This window comes from Patagioenas fasciata, chromosome 16 (assembly GCF_037038585.1).
Source record: "Patagioenas fasciata isolate bPatFas1 chromosome 16, bPatFas1.hap1, whole genome shotgun sequence".
Lineage (NCBI taxonomy): Eukaryota > Metazoa > Chordata > Aves > Columbiformes > Columbidae > Patagioenas > Patagioenas fasciata.
The window spans coordinates 8955102-8978841 of NC_092535.1; the positions used below are offsets into that span (position 1 = coordinate 8955102).

At 43.0% G+C, this 23740-nt stretch overlaps 1 protein-coding gene across 1 annotated transcript in view; it reads right to left on the minus strand.

Moving 5' to 3' along the window:
- The window catches only part of CDH4 (cadherin 4), a 433344-nt gene that overhangs the window by 82188 nt on the left and 327416 nt on the right, over positions 1–23740 (minus strand). The window contains exons 5-6 of the mRNA XM_065849749.2: positions 16141–16296; positions 8985–9129 (exon numbers count right to left, since the gene is read on the minus strand). Coding sequence (XP_065705821.1) covers positions 8985–9129; positions 16141–16296 — 301 coding nt within the window. The remainder of the gene's footprint in view (positions 1–8984; positions 9130–16140; positions 16297–23740) is intronic.

Consider the following 23740-nt stretch of genomic DNA (forward strand, 5'->3'; position numbering starts at 1 on the left):
ATCAGGCACATGGTATGTTAAATAAAATACCTAACCTAGTACATCATGTCAATATTAAATCAAATTTGTTGCATGTTGAACAGCTCTTTCGAGAAGCAGATTGAATTATCATGCACAGCTAGTGATGACAAGATTACTGTGCATTAGCTTTCATTAACTAGTGCACCAAGTTCATATATCACCTGAGCTGAAATAAATGCATGGCGTGACAAAGAGGATCTATCAATAAAAGGCAAGACCCCAAGATGCTGCAACTTCACGATTCTTCTGTTTCCCAGAAACTGCAATCTCCTAGACCTTATTTAAAACAAAAATATCTCATTTGACAAATCTAACAATGGACAAGACATCTGAGAGAGGCACTTGAAGGCAACCCTTATGGAAAATATTCCCATTAGATTAATTAAGCTTTCTACAGCATAGGCAAAATAAAACCCTACAGAATCCGGGGGGATGGAAGCAAAGGGAGATAATTTTTAACTGTATATTCAGTTTTGTTTATCAATTTTTAAATTAATTGCATCTGCTCGTAAAAGACTGCAAAAAAGATTCTGTTAGGTTCAAGATACCATTTAATCTCTACATGTTAAGTAAAAGAAGAAGAAAACAAGAAAGATAGCTGCCCTGTGTACATATAAGCAGGTAAGCACACAGTAATAAACAAATGTCTCCCCCAAATCACTCTGGAATCTGAGAATCAGCTCAGCTCTTTCAAGCTCAGCCGGTCCCAACGCACGCCCAGGACTGCTAATTCACATCATGTTGTCTGCAATCTCTGCTCTCCCATCTATGCAACTTCATTTCCCTGTAAAGACTGAGATTTCATGGTTTTAAGGCATACAAACAATATCTTAGCACAGTTGTGCTCCCAAAGTCTTTGTTACAATTGCTTTATAATTACCATTTTTCCAAGCTGGTTTGATATCCATTAGTTAGATTTAATGTATATTAAAAAAAAATGGAGCTAATGGGCACTTATCAGGAATACAAATAATAATAAAAAAAGAAGATTAAAAACCCCTTCACTTTGCCCTTTATACCACATATCACTATAAAAATACACAATCCTCTCTGTCTACTCGTGACATAAACGGAAAAAGCTAAAACTTCATCCAGGTTTTACTGATAAGGCTGATTCTCTATTCAGCTTTATCTTCAGTTTGTTTTTTAATGGCTGGTAAATGGTTGCAGAATCATTAAAGGTTGGTTAACCTTCTCAGTCTAATTTTGACCTACAAGATACTTAATTTAATCATTCCCCCATAGAAAAGGATTGAATCATTACATGCAGACATGTGGTGATGGCCATATTACATTAGATCTTCATTAACTCAAGTTAATAATGGCTTTGTACTAATGGAAACCTCCCCTTACTCCTAATTTCCACCCCCCCCAAGTCAGAGAGCTCACTTAGTGAATACTCTGCATCCGATGCTAGACATAAGACTAATTGTTGATAGAAGATTAAATACTGAAAAGCAGGATAAAATGCATAACATTTCCTATTTTTTTTCCCCGGAGTGTCCTGATATCAGGATGATTTTCTTCCCCACAGAGCATGGGAATCTCATGCCATCCTCCCAGTAGGAACACCTCACCCTTCAAGTGATTTCATCCATTGCAATGAGGTCTCAGGAACAGAAGGGCAGCACACTGGAAAAGCCACCAGTGACCCCCAGTTAGTTTTACTGGCCATAACTGGGGTGCCAGTAGCAGTCGAAACAGCACAACAAGGAGCTCCTCGTGGGTGCGTTTACCTTGCCAGGAAATAGGAATTTGAGAATGGTGTTTGGAGAACTGCTGTAGCGTTAAAGACTAAAACATCTCAGTGAATAGACTTGTATCCTCAAGTTAAGAAAACACAACGTATTCAACAGGTGATTTGAAGAACTTTCACGTATTCATTGTTAAGTGTTTCAAATGAAAACTTTGGAGCCATTCATGAAAGGTGCTGAGTGGAGTTACACAGGTAAAAAGGAATGTATGTCAGACATCGAGATGAAAGAAGTGCCTGAAACTCTACTGCAGATGTAATAAATTGCAAATATACTTAAAATAAACTGCATCCCACATGCTCTAGATAGAAAACTAAATAAAAACAGCACTTTCCTTCCAAATGACATTCCTTCAGTCATAACTGATAGCTACTGTCATTCTCTTTCACTATTACTTCTGTAATCATTGGCAAATTTTGACCTTTCAAGCAGCTAACCTAATTCATAAAGGATGCCACTTCCTAATTAGCGGAGACATCAGATTCTCAGCCTCAAACAAGGCAAGAGTCAACCTAATGAGAACCAAGAGAGTGAGCAGGTCTGGAGAGATGTCTGAGCGAGATGAAGAGGCTGCTGCCACCTGGAACTGAAATAACACCTTCTTATTGTTAAAAATTAAATATCTCAGGAGAGAAAAGGCACCGATGCAGCATACACATGGGCATGGCGAGACTGGAAGAGAACTCGGGTACAGCAGCCTGCAGCCCGCTGAGACCCTGCGTGCCGCAGAGAAATAACAGAAACGAAGTTTCAAGACGGGCAAAAGCAGATTCAGCCTCTGAGCAAGTAGTTCTGACTGCATAAACTGATGAGCCTCAGCTCGGCTGAGCTCCTGCAGATGAATCCTCTCAATTCCCAGTGGCGAATTCAAAAAATGGAGCGAGCATGACTTAGGACAAGATATCCCGAACATCGCCGCCAAACTGCGCTCACAAGTACGGGCAGGATTCATGCTTAACTGGAGACGTGTGCAATTAGTGAAATCATGCAGACCCGGCTGCACAAAACCTCGGACTTAACACATTTTCCACGAGGCTTGAAGCCAACCCTTGAATTTTGACAATATAATGTAATATTATAGGCTACAAACATAATATAATACAATGTAATAACACTATGTTATTTGTAACTGCTGGTTAAAAGGAGGCAGACAGTGGACTATTGGAGGGTTGTAACTCCCTTCTAGAATAATCTCAGAACATGATTTTGAAATTTTTTTGCTTTACATCAACTTGACCATTTTTTCTGGAGGGAAAAACCATCGGTTTAGGGATTTGCATTTTTTTTTCTCACCTACCTATAATTCACTTCCTTGCTCTTGGGACTAGATGCTTCTGAGAAGGAAATTAAGAGACCAGATTTCATAACCACCCACCTTGAAACAAAATGGGAAGCACTACCACATGTGTCTGCAGAAAAACAATTTCTTACCTTACAATTGTGCTTGGCTGAGCAAAAGAACTTCAAAAAGAATACTGTGTATCCTAAGTCTGTGTGTCGTGTGTGAGAGAAGAGAGCCAGGCTGGATAAAGCCATTTTTAATAGTATATGAAGTAGCACCTCACAAGCTGCACCCATACACATGATGAACCCAGAAGGAATGTGCCCAAATTGGGATGAGCTCTGGGATGACCAGGAAAGCCTGCTGAGACCTGCTCTGGCTCTTGAAGATTTTACCTTTGCAGGATGTCTCTGAAACACACGGCATTTGCATTATTATTTCCAGGGCTGCCAGCAGGAACGGGCACCTGGTGCAGACCCCGACCTCCCCGTGCCACATCTGCACCAGCACCCACATCGGCCCAGAACCTGGTCAGGCGCTCTGCTGAATTCGAACCTTCTTAAATAGAGAGTACTAAAATCAATCTGTCTCCAAGCTGGGAAAAGAATATTGAATGTTTTCATTATAAACAGCACTAAGGAGATTTTGGAATGGTGCGTAATGGAAAAACGGGTTTTCATTTGGTGTGTTATTCACGTTAAAAAGTGAAGCGTGTTCCCTCCAGATATCAGGCACTGCTGCTTTTGTTTCCTCCCCTGCCACCCAGCAACAGCCGCCGGTTCCCTCGCTGCAAGAACAACCTGCAGGACACCAGGAATCTCCTTATGAATTGCACTATCAGGCTGGAAAAGAGGAAGGAGCCAGAAATGCAGATTCCAAATTCTCCACATGAATATATGTATACACAAATGCAACTATATGCCTTAAAAAATTAATTTCAGAAACTTTAAATTGCAGTTTAATTTCAAAACTAATTCAGCCTCATAATTGGCTTTCTGTTCAAATCACTGAGGCTAAAGATTTCAATTCTTAATATTCAGATGACTTTCAAGTTTCTGGCCCCATCTGTGCATTAGTCCATGGTGTTGATCTCCGAGGGAATCTCTGCTGGCATAGAAATAAAATAAACAAACTGGGACACCAGTAGAATAACTGGCTTTTAAAATCCTTGGTTTTTTGTTTTTTTGTTTTTTGTTTTTTTTAATATACTGCTTATTTTTATGAGATTGTTTTTAACTCAATTTGCCACATAAAGATTTGGCTCCCAGCCATTAATATTTCATTTTTCATGTGGCATGCTGTCAACAATTATTTTCTCAGACTTCTATGAAATCAGGAAGAGATAGGGAAATTCCAAATTACAACATTCCTCCTGTAAGAAATACTAATATTCCCTTGTATTTTGGAGGACTGTCCATACTCGGCATTCTTTCGCACCATTCCCAGGGAGAACTATCCCGCCTACACAACACCACGAGAAAGAAGCAGCTGGATGAAACTCTAGTTTAGGAGTTTCGCTATTGACTTGAAAGGGACCAAGATGTATCCAGAGTTAGTGAAGTGGAAAGGATGAATGGGAATGGAAAAGGCCAGTCTGACAGGAACAAATTGTTTCAGAGAGATGTGTTAATTTTTGACAATCTTTCTGTTAAAACAAAATAGATACAACCCTGAGCAAAGCACTCGAGTCGCTGCAGAGCATTTCACATTGACCTTTTCAGAACTGAACGCTTCAGTTGAGTAAGACATCCACATCCTACCATAAGGTACGTTTTGTGGTGGTTATATCAAAAGTAAGCTTCTGCAGTGACCAAAATAATCCTTCTCCCTCACATTTTTGTTCTGTGATTAAACTCCCCCTCCTTTTTTTTTTTTACATTTAAGCATTTTCATTCTATCTTATTGAGCAATTTTCTGGAAACTGTGGGATTTCTTTTGACACAGCACTCCCCACAGACACCCCTGGGATGCACAAGGGCTGGGCTCATCGCAGTAACTGCTGTTGTACAGGGGGGAAAACCCACCCCAAAGCCCAGCTCCCCTCTGGTTTAATGCGGTGGATTTTGCGTAGGTTTTGCTCAGACGTGGATTTGAAAGGGCAGCAGAGCCCTCGCAGGGCGGGCGGCGCTGGGCAGCCAAGCTCTCCCGCTTTATCAGCGCCTGGAAGGCAAGTTCTGCAGCTCCGGGAGAACTTTGCTGATTAAGGCTGCCAGAGGGACCAGGGGAATTTCAGCTCGAGCTTGCAGCTGCATTTTTAAAACTTGGCTGTGTTCTTCGTGTAGAGGCAGAGTTCAAAGAGGCAGAACATTATTTGATATGAGTAAAACACGGTCTTTTAAGATATACTTTCAAACAGCGGTGTGTTAAATCAAAACAACTCGTGGAGGGGGAGAGAAAGGAAGAAGGATGGTCCCGTGGAAAAGAAAATCCTGCATCATTATTGCTGTTCCGCATTTTTGGAAGGGCCTCTATTTACACATTTAAATTGTCCAGCTGCATGACCTTAGGCTGGATAAACAAAAAAATGCATTAAAAAGTTTTTCAGAGAGTATCAGAAGAGGAAAAAGAAAAGCAATTCAGTCTAAGAGCCAGTAGACACTTAGGGTTGTGAAGGGGCCAGGCTGCGACACACGTGTTCACACTACAGAGAACTTCACACGAATAAGCTCCTGATTTCAAGAACACTATGCTACACTGTGAGACACTATTTCAATTAAGCTATTATAATCTTAACCAGCAACAACAACCTATTATAATTAATAATACTTGATGATTTCTTTTCTATTCCTGTCAAGGGCTGCTTCAAGGTGACTCGCGCACCGCAGAGAGCACACGCTCCTCGGAAACCCCGGCAGCCTGAGTGCTCTGCAGTCTGGGAAGCCCCTTCACTTAAACCCCATCAGGCTGTCGTCTCTAACGAGCCTCTTCACGTTCCTGCCAATTCTTCCAGCTCTTGGACAATCCCCTTTTAAAGGATACTTGTATTTTAGGCTAAAGCAAAGTTGCTTCTTCCATGGGAGGCTAAGTGTCCAGCAATACCACATCGTGCCGTGCACTGGACCGCACATCCTTCCCACGTTTCCATTTTCTGGGTTCACTCTACCTCCTTTTGGTTTATTCACACAGAGGCGGTCGGTCACATCTCACTTGGCCGCCCTCCATCCCCTGCCATGGCCAGGCACAATTTCAGCCGTCCCGCAGGGCTGGAGAGCAGGTGCGGTGCTCCCTTCCAGCTCGCTGCATCCCGGTTGCTGGGGGGTGTGGTGCAGCATCCTCCGGAGGCACACCCCAGCCTGCGCCCCGACACCGCCGCTCTGTCCCGCACCCCGGGGCGTCCAGTGGCAGCTCCTCAGGGACCCTTCCCGGTCGCTTTGAATGGGATCTGCTCCACTGATCCTGTAAAGCCTTATGGGGGCTTTCCCTGCAGCTCAAGGTCACTGTGCCCTGTGCTCAACAGCATATTTTTGATGGTTTTGCTCTGGTAAATTTCCATGGGTAGAGCTTGAGTTCCATATGTCCTCCTTTTTTTTTTTTTTCCCCTTAAATTTTTAATCTGGGCAAAATTCCTACTGACTTCAAACAGCCATCGGCTGCTCACACCAGCTGCCCTCAGAGTCAGCATTTATTTGGGATACTCTAATACGCTCGCTACTTTTCTCATAAGACGTGTGCAGAATTATTAAGAACATTGCAGATACTGTGGTAATCGAATAATACTGTATTTTCAATCACGGCCATTATAAATGGGCATATGGAAGATGTGAGAAATAACAATTGTACAGGATATCCAGGGAAGCATTTTCAGTCCTCAGGCACAGTTCAATAGCAATGAACAGTGGAAAATGAATGCTGAACTCCTGTAATATATAATGAGATTTTTTTAGTTTGCTTGAAGCAAATCTGTACTTTATACATGGATATACGCACATATGCATATATATATATTTACAGATGCATATAAATACATAACATACTGTTATATGAACACATTCTGCAGTTACCTCTAAAAGTGTGCAATGTCTTTCATTTGCTGGCCATTGCCACAAATGGTCTTGAATTCTGCCCATGTATTTTTTCCCTTGCAAAGGCTGGTGTGATACCTTCTTAGTTATTGTAATATTCTGAAGTATCTTGAACGATAAAAAAGTTTCCAAATCCCTGCAAGATCTGTCCTTAGTTAAATACACCATCTAGACTTGTACCTACAGAAAACAGGGATTCGTAGCTTTGAGGCAAAGGAGGAGCGCGCAGACATCCACAGTAACTCTACGACCTCTCTGTCACTTTCTCAAAGACACAACATAATGTTTATTGCCAAGTACCTGGAATGAGGGCCTCAGATACCTAAATTCCCAGGAGGTTCTACAAAAGCAAAGAACAGAAGCTCAATACTAATATAAACCTTTAAAAGAATAACGATTAAACAGGACAGAGGGAAAAAAAAAACCCAACACATCAAAGACAAATGTAATTGCTTTTGAATAAAACCAGATTGCTTTCTACCTACCTGCCTTAAAGGCAAGCACTCCAGCCTGGGATACAGAATACCAAAAATCACTGGTAGAAGCAGAGGCACAAGTATTTTGTAGGCAAAGTTATCCTATTCTGATTTAATAGCTCAAAGGCTTATCTGGATTTCAGACAAGAGGATGCAATTTACTGCTTGTTTGACACAAATGAGCAGAGCCAGTTACAACATTTGGGAACGCTTTGAATATTGATCTGACCTAGAGTAAGATGTAAGAAATTTGATTTTCTACAGAAATGTTGTATCAATTGTCAAACCTTCCGATGCCCCAAAGTGGCCTTCAAATGGAACTGGGACAACCCTGCAGGAGGATTTCACTAGAGCCATCAGCTCAGGGACTTCTCGTGTCCCCTCTGCCCAGCAGAACCGGGATCCACACTTTGTTACCACCTGGAGCATCTCAGGAAGGGAGCTGTGCCTATTCTTTCCTCAAAAAATAATGTCATGTTCTGTCCCCAGTACGTGTCACCCCAGCAGCCCATTCCTCACAATGCTGAAAGACAATCAATCAGGACCGAGAATCACCTTGTTAAAAATAGTGGCCACCGGAGACTTCCCTATGACACCTCAGGCAGCGGAGGAGCCGTGATAAATGTTTGCTGACAGAAAACAAAGTCACGCGGTGCTTAACCCCTCAGCTGGCAAACTACTGAGGATAAAATTTATCTTAGAAAAATCGCCCTCTGATTTCAGGAGACTTCCAATTGTATTGGTGACAGTTTTTACAGTATAATTTCTGTTTAAAAAACTAAGACACTCATATTAGTTATGCTCAGCAATAAGCTAAAATAACCCTGCTACCATATTGGAAACTGCACAGTTACACCACACTTAAATAACAAATCAACAATATAGCTGAAAACATTAAAGACCCTTATAACTGTGATTTTTTAAAGCATATAAACATGTTCAAATAAAAATAATCACTTGTATTCTGTGTACAGCTTACACTCTCACTAATTTTTCACCCATAAATTTTCTGAAGCTCTGCTTTAGGCTTTTCCCCATTTCATCCTCTGTACGAAAAGTCTATGGGGACGGAGGACGGGCCAGCAATTTCAGTGGGAATATTCTCACTTCAATAGGTTTGCATCAGCCTCCAAATAAGAAAGTATTTTCTTCACACCTTGGGACACAGACTACATTGGAGTCTGACTGGGAGCCAGATATTGAGTTTGCAAATGACTGGATTAAATATCAAGGAGTCAGATATTCATCTGCACCTTCTCTGCATCCAGAGATACCAGCCAGATTGTTCTCACCTCCATCAGTCTCCAACAAAGCGCCAGCAACAGCAAACCCCTCCTACACTCCCCCTATTTCAAGAGGAGGCAAAGCCACCGCGTCAGATTAATGTTTGAAAGGTGGTGATAACTTTAAGACTTTTTTATAACAGTACCTGGTTTAGAGCCTTCATCAACAGATCCATTATAGACTTGGTTTATAAACTCCGGTCTGTTGTCATTCATATCAATCACATAGATGTAAAGGTCAATAGGATTCTCCACCTTGTTTCCATTCATATCCACTGCATGAGCCCGGAGCTGGGAATAAGCACAATAAAAGCATAATATCAGCAATTGGATTTGTTGCAGAATGAGAGACCATGTTTTGTGAGAATTGACTTCACCTCATAAATACTTTCTCAAAATTGAACTGAGCGGGCATCTAATTCCAGCAGAAAGCAGTGACGTGGCTTCCATCTAGACTCCACACACAGGCACCTTTTCAAGGCTTAACATAATATTGAAATTATATTTTAAAATAGCAATTGTCAGTGGCAACACTTTAACTCTGGTGTAGTGACATTACCTCCTTCACTGCTAACAGACCACTGTATTTTGATTTTTAAGATGTGGTGAACCTTGCCTGACAAACTGAAAAGCAAATTTTGCTTAGTTCCAAGCACAGTGAGGAAATGAGTTTGACTTACGAGGTTTCTTATGCGAACCTTCAGTCTTTCGTAACCACAATAACAGAGATTAATAAGCGAAGAGATTTCAGAATGACATTAGTATTGTTTATTCTTTGTTTAATCATGGTCTCTAGGAACAGCAACAACTACCGACACCACTGCATTATACATCAAAACACATTAAAAAAGTCCCTTTCCTTCAAATGATGGGACTCCCCATGGCATTAAGAACAAAATGTTTTTCTCAGGCTTGGCTAAAATATCCCATGTTGAAGCATTACAATAACCAGAGCCACAGTGTTGAGTCCTCAGTTAAACTGAAACTGTGGCTTTATCTTATTAGTAATAACCATCAGCGATAACGCTCGAGAACAAGAGCATCTGTTTTCTGAACAAAAGGGACAGATACAGCATGTCAAAATGAGTAATTAATAAAACAAAGCAATCAACAATAGTCTGGAACAATCAGTAATCAGGTGAAAAAAATGGGTAGCTCTCTCATTAAAGGGAACAGATGGCTACTCTAACTGGTGTGCGCTGAGCGGAGCTGCCGGTGCTGGAAAACAAACAGAGACAAGCGAGGAAAGGGCTGCTCAACCCTGCCGATGGCTGGGGCAAGTGCTGCAGACCCCGCTCGTCACCCTTCTCCGCTTCAGCACCAGGGAGCACTGCTGAACCTCCACGGAAACGGGGGCTGGTGCTCAGGAGCACTGCGGGACAGCCCGCGAGGCTGGCGGGGTGACAGACTGACGGACGGAGCCTTCGGAGGATGTTGGCTTGGTGCAAGGGCTGGGAGAGCGGGGCTGAGGGACAGGGCCCTGCCCACTGCCCCTCATGCACGTTGCCACACACCAGCTCGTGCCTTCAACGGCACTGAGGGCTCTGGTCCCCCCCAGCAGCTCCCCAGGCCATGCGGATGCTGCTGGGAGCCGGAGCTCTGGTGCCAAGGAGGTCTCGAGCTCCTCTGATGCATGACAAATAAATGTGCTAATTGCGTTAGCGCCGGCTTCCGTCTTTCGCTCTCGCTGTGCCGTGATTGATGCGGCTTTCTCCTTCATGTACGGTGTTCAGAAGTCCAGAGCTTAACAAAAGAAACTGCACGCTATTAAGATGGGCTGGATTAACATTTAATCAAGCAAAGAGAACAAACTGCCACGTGAAATGAGCTGGGAGAAAAACATTTTTTTAAAGCAAGTTAAGCAGCCCTTTTCCTTTAAAGACTGAAGAAATCTGGCTTTGTTTGCAACACGGGATGTACCATTTGCATTGCACGACTTGCAATGCTCTGAGTATCTGCATTTCTTGCCCGCATACAAACCGCTTTGACTCCCACCTGTTGAGCCATCCTTCATCACATCAGACGTGGCAATTCAATAACTTTACCAGTCAGAGGTCAGACTGCCTTTGAAAAAAAAGTAATTCGGAGCTAAAATTAAAGTTATTATCTTCAAACTGAGGCAGCACTGGGCTCTCTCTTGCTGCATTTCCAGCAGCGGAAACGGTTCCATTCAGAGATAAAGTAGAGAGCAAATCTGGTATCTTCCCTCTCAGATCTGACTCTCTCCCCGCAAATTTTTAATTACATTTGATAGCTTTTGTTTGAAATCTCCGGGAGTAAGGGATTTCTCAGCAATGCATATCTATCTGCTTGTTGCACTCACTAAGCACATGTACCCATGAAAGCGTTACCTCTTGCACTCAAGGAAAAAAAATATTCAATAAGCAAGCCTGCAGAAATCTCATCAAATCTGCGGTGACGAGCACAAGTGTCACCTGAGCTCTGGGAGGGAGGACAGTGCCTGGGGGCACTGGTGGGGGCACCGGTGTCCCAACTAACAGCTTCTGGGTGGCCAAGACAGCACCCGCTGCCCAAGCCCAGCCCAGCAAACCCTGCGCCTCTGTGTCCCGGAATGTGCTGGTGTCTGGGTGTCCGTAGCTGCTCTTTGCTCCCAACGCAGCCAGTACTGCTGCCCTTCTGCACACTCCTCTGCTCGCTCCTGCTTCTCTTTTGCCTCACATCCAATAAACTTTCTTTTTTTCTTTTTCCTCTTGAGCTTACTCGCATTCTTCCAACAATTCTCATGTGCTGACGCCTCCGTATCCTTACCCAGCACATTGCTGCTCCATGGTTGGTGCCAGCGCAGCAGAGGGAGACGAGAGGCTGAATCTCGGCTCGGTGGGAGCTCCTCCTCGTCAGAGCCTGTTCCCGGAGGAGGGAGCAGAGGCAGGACAGACCCTCACGGGGCAGCCTGTCCACTGGGAAACGAGTCCTGTCTCCAAGGCAGAGCAGATACATTTCCTTCCCTTAATTCCTTCCTCCCTTACAGTCCTGCCCTACTCTTTGCATTAAAGAGGCATCCTCAAGCTGGACAACACGTTTAGTTCTGGAGTTGTCCTTCAGGTGCAAGGCACAGTTTGGTTCCAAGGCGGTGTTCAGGGCTCAGGCTGCCAACTGCTCCCGCCTGGGACCAAGAGGGTGTTTGGTGGTAGAATCACAGGCGGGATGGAAAGCAGATGCACACGGCACTGGGCAAGGCACAAAAGGTGACGGCTGCGCTCCATCGGACACACGCGTCAGTTAGAGTTGGAAAAACCACCCCTGAAAAGGCCAGTGAGACCAACCTGGGCCACGGGACAAATACCAGACATGGGTCATGCACCAGTATTCAAGCTGGTGTCTAGCTGCAGACACAGGTAAGAAACATTTATAAAGTTGGCCTGAAATATTTACATTGTCCCCAAGAGGCAGAACATGACAAGAGTAGAGAAGGAATAAATAATATTGAATGCAATACCTTGCAGAATATTCTGAAAAATTAATACAGGTCCCAGCTAATCTTGAGCTGGTGTATCGCTCTGCTGTACACCAGCCAAGCTGGCTCGATATTCTTTAACAAATATTGCTTAAAAGTATGACAACCATTCCTATCTATTCAGCAGCAGCTACCACAGGTCTCTGAGGTTTTACTACTGACAGTTTCCAGTGTAAATGTAGCTGTTGGCATACAAATGATTCAGTATCATGATTATTGATTACACTGGAGGCTGGTGGTATCTGAAGGTAGTTAGTCAAAGTCAACACAGTGAATTGTGTTAAATATGACTATTACTTATGCACTAATACCACTAATACAAATATACATTATCAATCAGTGACAGAGACTTAAAGCAATAAGCATACAATGTCATGCCTAATTTGTGTGCTCTTAATTGTGATTAAAAGTTCAAATTAGAGAACTGTGACACAAATGGCTAGCATTACTCACTAGAACTTGGTTCAAAATCCTGGAATTAGCTCTTGTATCCCTTAATTTCCAATAATTTTTTGTCTCTTTGTACTTCAAATAACTCCTTTTCAGACTATTACCCACCTGTTCTGCTCCAGCCATTTCTGAGACAGTATTTCATCAGTCTGATGCTGAAGAAATACACGTCTGGGACTGGCTTAGGACTTGCTTCAAAGTTTCTCCATAATGCACATTACTTCAGTATCATAAGCAATTACTGCTTACTGACATGTTTATGTTGATGGCTTTTGAAAACAGAGCTTGAAAAATGTCTTGGAAAACTAAGCTGCCAATTTACTATCCCTTGTACTTGCCAGACCTAACTGTAGCTTGATATGAAACTGGTGTCTGGATCAGAAAAGACGCTCAGAGTCACTAATTCTGTCAGCGGAACAAACGGGACTTGGGTAATGCAGCTAAATAAGGGCAAGAGAACTCATGCATATTAAATATTATCACCTGCTGAAACTTGTTTGACATGCAATGAACATTGGGGGCCACGAAGATGATCAGACGGTTGGAGCACGTCTCCTATGACGACAGGCTGAGAGACTTGGGTTGTTCAGCCTGGAGAAGAGAAGAGAAGGCTCCGGGGAGACCTTATAACAACCTTCCAGTACCTAAAGGGGACCTGCAGGAAAGCTGGAGAGGGACTTTTTACAGGCGCATGTAGTGACAGGACGAGGGGTAATAGCTTTAAACTGAAGGAGGGTAAATTTAAATTGGATATAAGGAATAAATTTGTCACCAGGAGAGAGGGGAGGCCCTGGCACAGGCTGCCCAGAGAAGCTGTGGATGCCCCGTCCATGGGAGTGTTCAAGGTCAAGTTGGACGGGGCTTTGAGCAACTGATCCAGTGGAAGGTGCCCAGGGCAGGGGGGCTGGAACTCGATCTTTAAGGTCCCTTCCAACCCAAACCACTCCATGATTCTCCGGTTAAGGGCTGACTACAAGGTGAGAAGCAGAAACACACGGCTGCCGCAGCGAGACGGCAGCAAGACGTGGTGAATGAGCTCGTGCTGGTGCTGGCAGTGTGGCCTGAGGCTGCATCCCCAGGCACGGACACCAGAGGTGCTGGAGCGGTTCCCACAGCATCACTCAGCACAACGCGTGCATTTCTGCACCACAATGTGGTGTTGGTTAAGTGGCTGCAAAACCCTTCTCATTTTTCTCTGCTCATTTTTGCAGCTGACTCTGCGTCTGGGATGTCTGCAAGGTCCCTGGAGAACTGGTACTCTGGTTTGAAATGCAGACAAGAAAAAAGAGGAGGCCAAAACACAGCTGAACTTGTGATCACGACCACTGCCAGCTGTGCTGGGGTTAACGCAGGAATGCCAGCACGCACCTGGGCAGCCAGAGTCCCAGAGGCATATGCATTTCTGCATACATCAAACTTGGAATGATCCTCCCTAAAAGTTCAAGAACTATCTTGAAAATGTAGCTTTGCTACAGAACTCTCAATCTAATTAGAATAAATCTGTTTCACCTCAGGGAAAAAGGTAGATTTCATCAGACAAATGGCTTGCTAAACGTGGGGAGAGTTAAAACACTAGTATTTTAAAAATGGCAGTCCTGAAGCGATACAGATAATTATGCATAAGAAAATATGTGTTGAAAATGTGGCAGTTAATGAAACAGAACTCTTCATATGTAGTCTCACAAACACTTGCAACTTATATATTTTTTTTATAATTAGTTTTTAGATTACCTGGGAATGAAAACAGCAAGGACAACACTTGACAGCGACAGAGATGCTGAAAAGACGTCATTCTATTTAAGGCTGCAGAAACCTGAAGTTCTCTAACTGCACCTGTCTTCAGCCAGAGCAGCAAGCCCATATGGGACAATAAGCCCATGTCCTATGGGGTAAAAAAGCCCAGAGACCAGGGATGGTGCCTCGCAGCTCCACCATCATCTTCCATCCCTGCTGAAGTGTTAAGCTACTAGTCTGAGTTAAAGAAAACTCTATTATGGAGGACAAAATCTTTTTCATCTTATGTTTTTGATGGAGAGTGTCTGATAGTAGACATCACAGTGGCTCCATCAAAAGTGTTAACTTGTGTATTGTATTACTGTTATAATAACCTGGCACTTCTGAAACGACATCAACAACGCTGAGATGACACACACTCTATCTCCAATATTCCCTTTTCAAAACAACCTCTCTTCATATTTTCCTAGGCACAACAAACAAAGTAATGGTTCTTGTTCACAGAGGATAAAATAATTTTCCTTCAGATCCTCTTTTACCCAAGGGAAATCTCTTTTTCCACCCAACTAAAGAGGTAATCTATTTTCTTTATCCTTCTATCCCAGTCCAGAAGCTGTGTCAACATGGTTAACTGGATACCTGATAAAGCTGACAGAATGTGCATCTCGGATGGTGCAGTTAGGGGTATGGTGTCAGTGGAAGTGACCCGTACCGCTTCGCTGACATTACAGCATCCACGTGAATGGCTATTATGATGCTGATAGACGATACAGAGCAATCCATGAAACAACCTTTCACAGCCATTCCAGGAAAGAACTGGCGCGTAGATGCAGAAAGCGTTTGAAATTTTGCAGGGCTATCGTGCAAGGTGCAACACATTTTTTAGGCAATTTATGGGACTGTATCTGCTATGCAATTATGCTGTGCAATACAGGGCCCAGGATTTATATCAAAACATAATGGCCAATTACACTCTAAGTATTCTGCAGGTAGAGCATTTTATGAACTAGGATAGCGTGAGGCACCACTTTTGAGTGTAATTAATCATAATTAATTTCCTCATATTTAATATTAGTCTACCTGCATATTTAAAAACCTATCTGACACACCCCCACCATACTGCCTGAACATCTCCTAGTGATTTAAAATGAATGACTACACCAATTATTGCATGTTTAGCTGCAGTAATGATTCTTAAATTAGTAATTTCCCAAGACGTGCTAATGTAGCAATCGTCTTCTCCTGGTTTTGGGGTGTTCAGTCCCCACAAATTTGCATGGATTTAATAAGCACTATGAAGCTGTACCACTTTAAATAAATGACTCGGACTTTGTGTCCAAAAAGGACACCAGTTTAATGCCGCTTTGCATTAGTTTGGCTGATTTAGCAAGGGCACGTTACACTAAAGGAAAGGAGAAACAAAACCAGCATCTCCATGCACACACTCAATTGCTCCTGAGATCTGTGCTCTTAATTAAGCCGGAGCATCCCTGTGCAAACATCTCCCAGGTCTCTGCTAATACAGGGAGTCATTCTAAACTGGAAACTGGGCTTTGATTTTGAACAAAACCCCGGTCTCCTCAAAGCTGCGTGTCCCTTCAAGCTTGTGAACCTAGGTAAGACTCAAGCTGTTTTATGCTTACATGGTAGGAAGCTCTTTCTTCTCTGTCCATCGGGCGAGTCACATACATCCTGCCAGACACAGGGTCAATGCTGAACACTTCCATCGGCGGCTGGTCGGCTCCCACTCCGGTGATGCTGTATCTGATATGGATCTCTTTGTCCTTATCGGAACGAATCTGAACAAAATAACAAAGACAGTAATCGATAAGTTTTGGACAAAAGCCATATAGATGTTTAAACAACTTCAAAGACTGAGAGCTGCATAAATGTAATACCACTGTCGAGTTTGACAAGGGGCCTGTGCGCCAAAGGTTTGGGGAAAAGCCAGGAAAAGCGTATTCCACATATTTTCGGCTATTTTCCTCTTCTTTTATTCATGATGATTCTCTAGGAATCATTGAATTTGTGTCTTAGATGTGGAAGAATCTACACGCACAAACCACTGTTTACATGCTACTGAAACCCTAGGCTCCTGAAAGTGTCCAAATTGTTCAGCCATACCCAGAGTGTCCCAGCCATTAACCACTTCCGAAAACACTGTCTGTAAGCTCCCACACCACGTTCTCAGTGACTGTGGACACACATACACCCATGAAATTCTAAGAACAGAGCTGTTTGCTCCTTCTTTGTCCAAACATGATGGCTTGACAATGCAAGGCCGGCAATGCTCGGTGCAACGTCACCATTTCATGTGACTATTTGTTGAGGAAAAGCATGTTTGGCACGTTGCTTTCGAAACCCCTTCCCTCCAATACCTTGAGAACCACTCAAAAAACCAAATCAGCATGACGAACTACATGAACCTTGGATACAGAGCCAAGAAAATAAAAAAGGGAGGTTAATATGTTGTCCTAGCAACCCTGACTATCTCTTTAAACCCAAATTAAATTTTCTGTTCAAATGCTGAAAGAAGTTCTTGCAACAGCATGACTATTCTCAGAAGAAAAAACAAGGTACAAATAAATCCCTACCCCCCGCACCACCACAAACCGTCTTGTAAAAGCAACATGCATAAATTTTACCCTAACAGGTCTATGAATGCAAGAAAGTAGCGGGAAGGTAATAGAAATCTCCTTGCTGAGTGCACGTTAGCATCTCTGCTACGGCAACTGTGAGGAGCCTGAGTGTGCTCAGTGGGATGCAGGAGGTCTGTGCGCCCACCAAAACGGCCCCAAATTTGGGGAGCAAAGGTGGTTTCCCAAGGGAAGAGGAGGCTTCGCTTGCCAGGCAAAGGAACTGGGACAGGGTGTGGGTTGTTCCTGTGTTCCTCCCACACGTGATCGGCTGCTATCTCCTCCTCTCCAGACACGGGAGGCTGGCAAGATGCTGCAAAATAACATCAGATCCCCTGGCTCTGAGAACCTCCTTTGATGCCTTTGTCCAGATCGCTACCAAGTTTGCACACTGTTTTCTTTGCACTGTCTCCGCCAAATACTCCGCTCCCGCTAACGGCTAATAATGTCAGTTATTACTAGACACTGCCAGGATTGATTCGTGCTGCACCTACACTTCTGGCGCTGAAGGTCAGGGAACAGAGGCAGTTTCATCTGTCTTCTCTCTACAGGATTCACTGCTTGTTTAGGCTTTTAGTACCAAGGAAAACTGATTTGACTTACACTGGTGTAATCATTTAAAAGAGGTACTGGGGACACTGTCAAAGTGCCCTCATGCTGCACACAATGGTTTATACAGGTTTTTGTGGGCCCAGTGGGTATTTGTAATAGGGACCTAAGCAGACAGGTATTAATCCAATTTCCATTAGCAAATCCGTGGGTGAAAAAGGGGATATTAAAATCAAGCTTTGCTTGCACAACTGTGGCTTTAATGATGGCAACTGAGTCACCAGTTCAATAACTGAAATTCACAGTCCCCATTTTCAGAAAGTCAGCTTCCACCCTGCCAGGCAGGAAGGGCTGAACACCGAATGTCTGTGCAAATGTATAGCTCAGGTGAGGCAGTTCAAACTCCAACCTGTTACATACACATTTTTAGATAGGCTTAATGTAAGTGAAAACGCAGGAAGCCACTGCTGGAACTCTAAGCTCTGAGGTGGGGTTCCCAGTTTGGCTCAACCACAGCTGCAACTGGAGCACAAGTACCAAACAGCAAACCAGTTCCAAGGAACTAAAATGGAAGCCATTTTAACCTGAATCATGGAAGAGGAGAGTCTGTTAGTTCTTTGCAGACTTTTTCTGCTCTATTTCCTGTTGCATACAGTACCCAGATGCCATCGTGATAGAAGCATTAGAAATGCATAGAGAGAGACAGAAACAGGGAAAAGGAGCCTGGATTTAAATATTCAAGTGCTAAAGGCGCTATATTTTATTTTCAGGAAATGCAGATAAACAGCAGCTCTCTAAGAAAGCTATGTACAGTTTAATAAAGTGTATGCTATAGGATGTCCTTGCAGCGCTTTTATTAGCATTAATAGGGTCTAAGCTGTCTGTATGTAAATCATTGCAGATCTAGGAGATGAAATATATCATAAGACCCACATGACTTACCCAATTACAGTAAGAAAAATCCACGAGCTAATTGTACCGCATTGAGCAAAACAGATAGGGGGAAATATGTTGCAAATATTCAGCAATGACTCATTATTTGTTGTTAATTGCCATCGTACTGCAATGGTTTGCCTGTTACCTGTACTTAATTCCATTTCCAGTAAGAATACAAGGACCTGAAGTGTTCAGGAAAAAAGCACGTAAGAAGTGGCACTTGTCACAGAAAGTTGCAAAGACCATCGACAATGAAGCATAGTACTTATTACTACCAAGGAGATATTCATCATACAAAGGCACATGCTTTTTAGACTGGAACACGGAATTTTAGCACTCTTAATGAGATTTTAAAAAAATTTATTTATTTTTTTTTACAGTAATCCTGTAGCATTTTGACCAAAGGTTTCATTTGCATAATTCCCAGGGTGCAATTTAGTAAATCTCATTGAGAAGCTAAGAACATTATCTGGATACAACGTAAGGTTTAATTCTTTCATTGAAACCGTTCCTGTAGTAGTTTACAATAATAATAATAAAAATAATAATGATAATAATAATAATGATGAAACCTCTATTCTTAAGGAGCTCACCAGATCAGGAGAAAAAATTACTAGCTGGGGGAATTTACTGGCTCAGGAGAGAGTTGCTCTCTCATTCATTTATGGCTGGGAAGTGAGAAGACGGTAACACATCTGTCTGATAAATCTTTTGACTGGAGAACATACACACCATTTTTAATTTTTTTTTTTTTTGCATTTATCTTCCCTTTTACAATGCAATCAAGAGTAACGTGGGGTTCTGAGTATGATGGGTACAGGGTTCCAGATGAGACAGTTTACAGAAGGGGTGGCAGAAGGACAGTATTTCTTCTCTGCAGTTATACATTTTCTACGCAAAGAACCCTTGGAGCTTTGAGCTCCCCAAACACAAGGCACCATACAACCCTGCGTATGATGATGTGAGCGAGATGAATGACGATGGCTGATGACCACCATAAGAGGGATTTGCTTGTAAAGCAGCTTTTACCGTCTAAAACATCCCTTGGGAGCTTAGATTGGGTTGTTACATTGGTGAAGGAATATGCCCCAGACAGGAAGACAATTTACAGCGGAAGATGCAATCCCCTGATCCTGTCCTGTTGTGCGAACATGGGAAATGTCCATGCAGGAACCCTAGGATGCTGAGTATCCTCACCTGTGCTGACAGGTACAAACAGACCATCCGGGAACCCTGGGACCAGCCACCAAATCCACCGAGGGGACATGGAATGGAGTCATACGCTGACCGTGCATTGCCAGAGCCCTCCCTGGCCACGGCAAGGCAGGACACACAGCCCTGGTCCAAAGCAGGGGCCAAGGGGTCGGAGCTGGAAGCACCGATGCACCGTCCCAAACGGAGCACAAGGGCTGCAGTCACGCTTCACAACCCTGAACCACAACACCAAGAGCTTGACTCAGCTCTCATTCCTCTCAAGTAATCCCAGGAACAGAAGAAATCAGTGCGATTTCACAGATGGGTATTTTCCACCGCGGGTTCCCATATAGTAACTAAGCTGTGTGAAAATAGACATTACAGCTCTTGAGATAATACGGGGCTAAGCCCTTCAGAGCTGGTTTTCTGCTTTGTAGCGATCTCACATTTAGATGGGCTTGGAAAGCAGCCTGTGTTTGTGACACAGGACTGCATCCTGCTTTTACAGATAAAATCTTAGGGTTTACGCATCTCCATCAGGAGTAACCGAGGAGCTAAACTGTTCCCGCACGTTTTGCTGAGAAGCAAAATTTCAACAGACGAGCTCCTTTGAGGTACCAGATTTTATCGCTCTGTTTTGCTCCTGTTGATCCGTATCCTTCTTGCGCTCTTAACGCTTCCATTTCTCATGCAAGGTTTTGAATTTACGAGCCCTCTCATCCCAGCAGACGCCAAGAAGAACCACAAATCCCCGAAACTCTCAGGGCAGCGGCAATGCAGACTATGGAAAGCAACATGGGCAGCAAACTGGAGGACACCTGTGAGTCCACAAATTACACAGTTTTCGGAGCACGACACCGCCAGAAAAAAGTGGCCCAATGGAGATTGTTTAGCTCTCAGTAAAGGAAAGGCCTGGAAGCCCAGGAACCAGGTGTGTAAGGAAAGGACGAACAAACAGGCGCAACTGAGCCTACAGAAGAGAAGACAGGACTGTAACAACACTATTCCTGTACCTAACAACCTGTATTTAGAGGATTTCACTGAGCTGTACACAGTCTGGGTCCTGCCCATCACTGTGCTATGGTATATGTCAGTGCCTGGGAACGTATCTAGAGAAAGCAAAGCAGGCCACTTATACACCACTGCATTTTCTATCCACAGAGCAAATTAGAAAATAAATTTCCTTAGAAGTTCTCCAACTTGCTCTGCAACAGTATGGAGTTAAGAATGCGCTTCAAAAAACAGTTTATTTCCTAAATCTCCCATAGAATACTATGCAACATTTGCACTAACATGACCTGGGGAGACTTAGACTTGATTTTTTTGTTTTATAAAACCCATTATAGTTATTAATGAACACATAAAATAATGTAAATGATAAGCAGTAAGTGTCTTTTATTATTAGGCTCTTAGCTATTTTGCCCATTAAGAAAAGCAAATTAAAATAATTGAAGACTATAATCTGTCATGCATTCAAAATGCTCCACAGAAATTCAGACAGGCAAACATATTCAAAGTCTTTAAATGAGCACACTTAAGAGTCAGCCTAAGCATTCCAGGATTGGCTCATTAATTTTAGTGGAAATATTTTAATTCAGCTACTCTTACTGCTTATTGAAATCCGTGCTAAGGACTGACTTATTTCTTTTTAACTGAATCTGCAATATGTTTAAGTCATTTGTATAAAAGTTTGTAACTCTTATTTCACAGCTGTTTCAGAACCCAGTAAAGAGACATCTCTAGCCCTGTATCTCCAAACAAATTACAACATGTTGCTTAAAGAATCATACATGGTTTCAATAAATAGATGTAAAAGTCAGACAGAGAAAAATTAAGACAGATTTGGAGACCCAAACAGGCTAAGGTAATATTTATTAACTTCTGTCGCCTTTTATCATCCTTGCCAATGATCCCAAGCTACTTCCCAGAAAGAAAAAAAATCCCAAAAGATCCTCAACAACGCTTCAGCTTTCTTCAGAGAAAACCATCTATTCTGCACCTGGCAAAGAGAACGCTTTGACACGGCAAGGGCAGCTATCATGTTTGAATAAAAGGAATATTTCCACTAACTAAACCACCGGGCTTAACAGCTGCCTAAAAAATCTTTATCCATTACTGGACAAAACAACTATCAATTGAGCTGTTTCCCATGGCGGCAGCATTTGCAAACAAGGTTAAGTAGGAAAAGATCTCAATTGGTACAGAAAAAAAGGATGACAATGCTATTTACGTTTGTAATTATGGATTTCTTCTTCCAGCTGGGACCAGTTCCATCTCAGGTGTAACTTGCTAAACACTTTGTGTCTGATTTAAGATAAACAGAAGACAAACAAGCCTTTCCAGACTGAAATTCATCCTCCTGTCTTGGAACGCTTAAGGAGACATCAAATTTCCCAGAAGAAATGGTTTTTCTATATACTGTAGAGACAGAACCAAGGACTACACTTAGAGTAGATACCTTATTTTTACATGGCATACTGAGATCCACTGCAACGAATACCGCTCTTCCTGCAGTTTCAAACAGCATTTCTCTACTGCCATTATTACTATGCAAGAGCTGAAGTTACCTCCTCTTCTTTAAACTCCAAATCCAAACCATTAAAAATGCTTCCTTTGTCCTAATGGCTGGATGTCTTATGTCAGGTTGAATCTTCCTCTGCTCCAGCGGAAATCTGTTCAAAGTGATTGAAAATGTATTTATTTTGATTATGAAATGGAGTAAAATAAGTATGTTCAAGAGATTAAAGCTGTGATTTAAGTTACTAATGTAACTGATGACGTAGCCTGCACTAAAGAAAGAGGTGAAACTATAAAATGATTGAATGCCAAGCAGAAGAACCTCTGCTGCGCGCAGGGGACCTTGTTCCCAGCCAGCTCTCCCGTTTCTGACCGGGAGAAGTTTGCCGGTTCTGCACGGACCCTGTGAGCACTTGGCTGAGGAGCTTCACCAAATGTTCAGCTGCTGAAGCTTCCAGCATTTCACGGGTCCTTTGGCTTTCGCGCGGCTCCCACCATCCAAGGGCTGCTCTCCAACGCTGCAGGTCCCTCCAGGCCAATTAACGTCCATGTGGTTTCGTTTCTCCAGAGCTTTCCCTGTGCCTGTTGGTAGCTTTGATACTCTTCACTCCCTCTCTCCATTCCAGGTTTTTGTTTTGAACTGTTTACCAGGGTTTTTCTCCTCTACCTGGATGAAGATGTAACATGAGCAGATGGAGAACAGGAGAATATAAATCAGGCTCAACAAGGAGATTGTAATGCAGGGGGAGAGAAAAATTTCTGCCTGCCATTCTGGCCAATAACTGTGTGTGACTCCACATGTAAGTACAGGATGAAAATGAACTTGTCATACTCATGGTCCAATTCAAAACTACCATTATTCTGCTTGGAATAAAAGCAAAATAACAATCCCTTTGCCTAGGCAACCAAATTCCTTATGTGCTCAGATGAGATGCTACAAGCACAGAATACCTGGTGTGCAGCAGCGCAACCCGGCTCAGGATCTGCCGCACTTTAACTTTGCTTTCCTACCTGCTGGAACAGCAAAGAATTTATGTTTTAGCATAAGTTGTCTGGCTACAAGGAGGCTGAGGTCTGCAGGATTCGCGGGGCCAGTCTGCTGGCTGTGTAACTCCCCAGTTGGGACAAGGTTCCGACTGGTGACTTGGGACCAACAGCAGCCCAGACGATGCCAGCCCTGCCAGGTCTCTGTCTTCACCACCGAAGACTCAGTAAATCGTAATTTGTTGCATGGTCCTCATGATTAAATAATTAAGCAATTTTCATTACTCACTATTACGAAGGTCAAGAAGCTAATGTGCCTGTATCAGGAACTGGCCAATGCTAATGGATCTTCCACATCTAATGGTAATTGATACGGTAGAGTGATTTCTAAAGCAACGTGTGCCTTTCTTCGGCCAGTTCAGTTTTC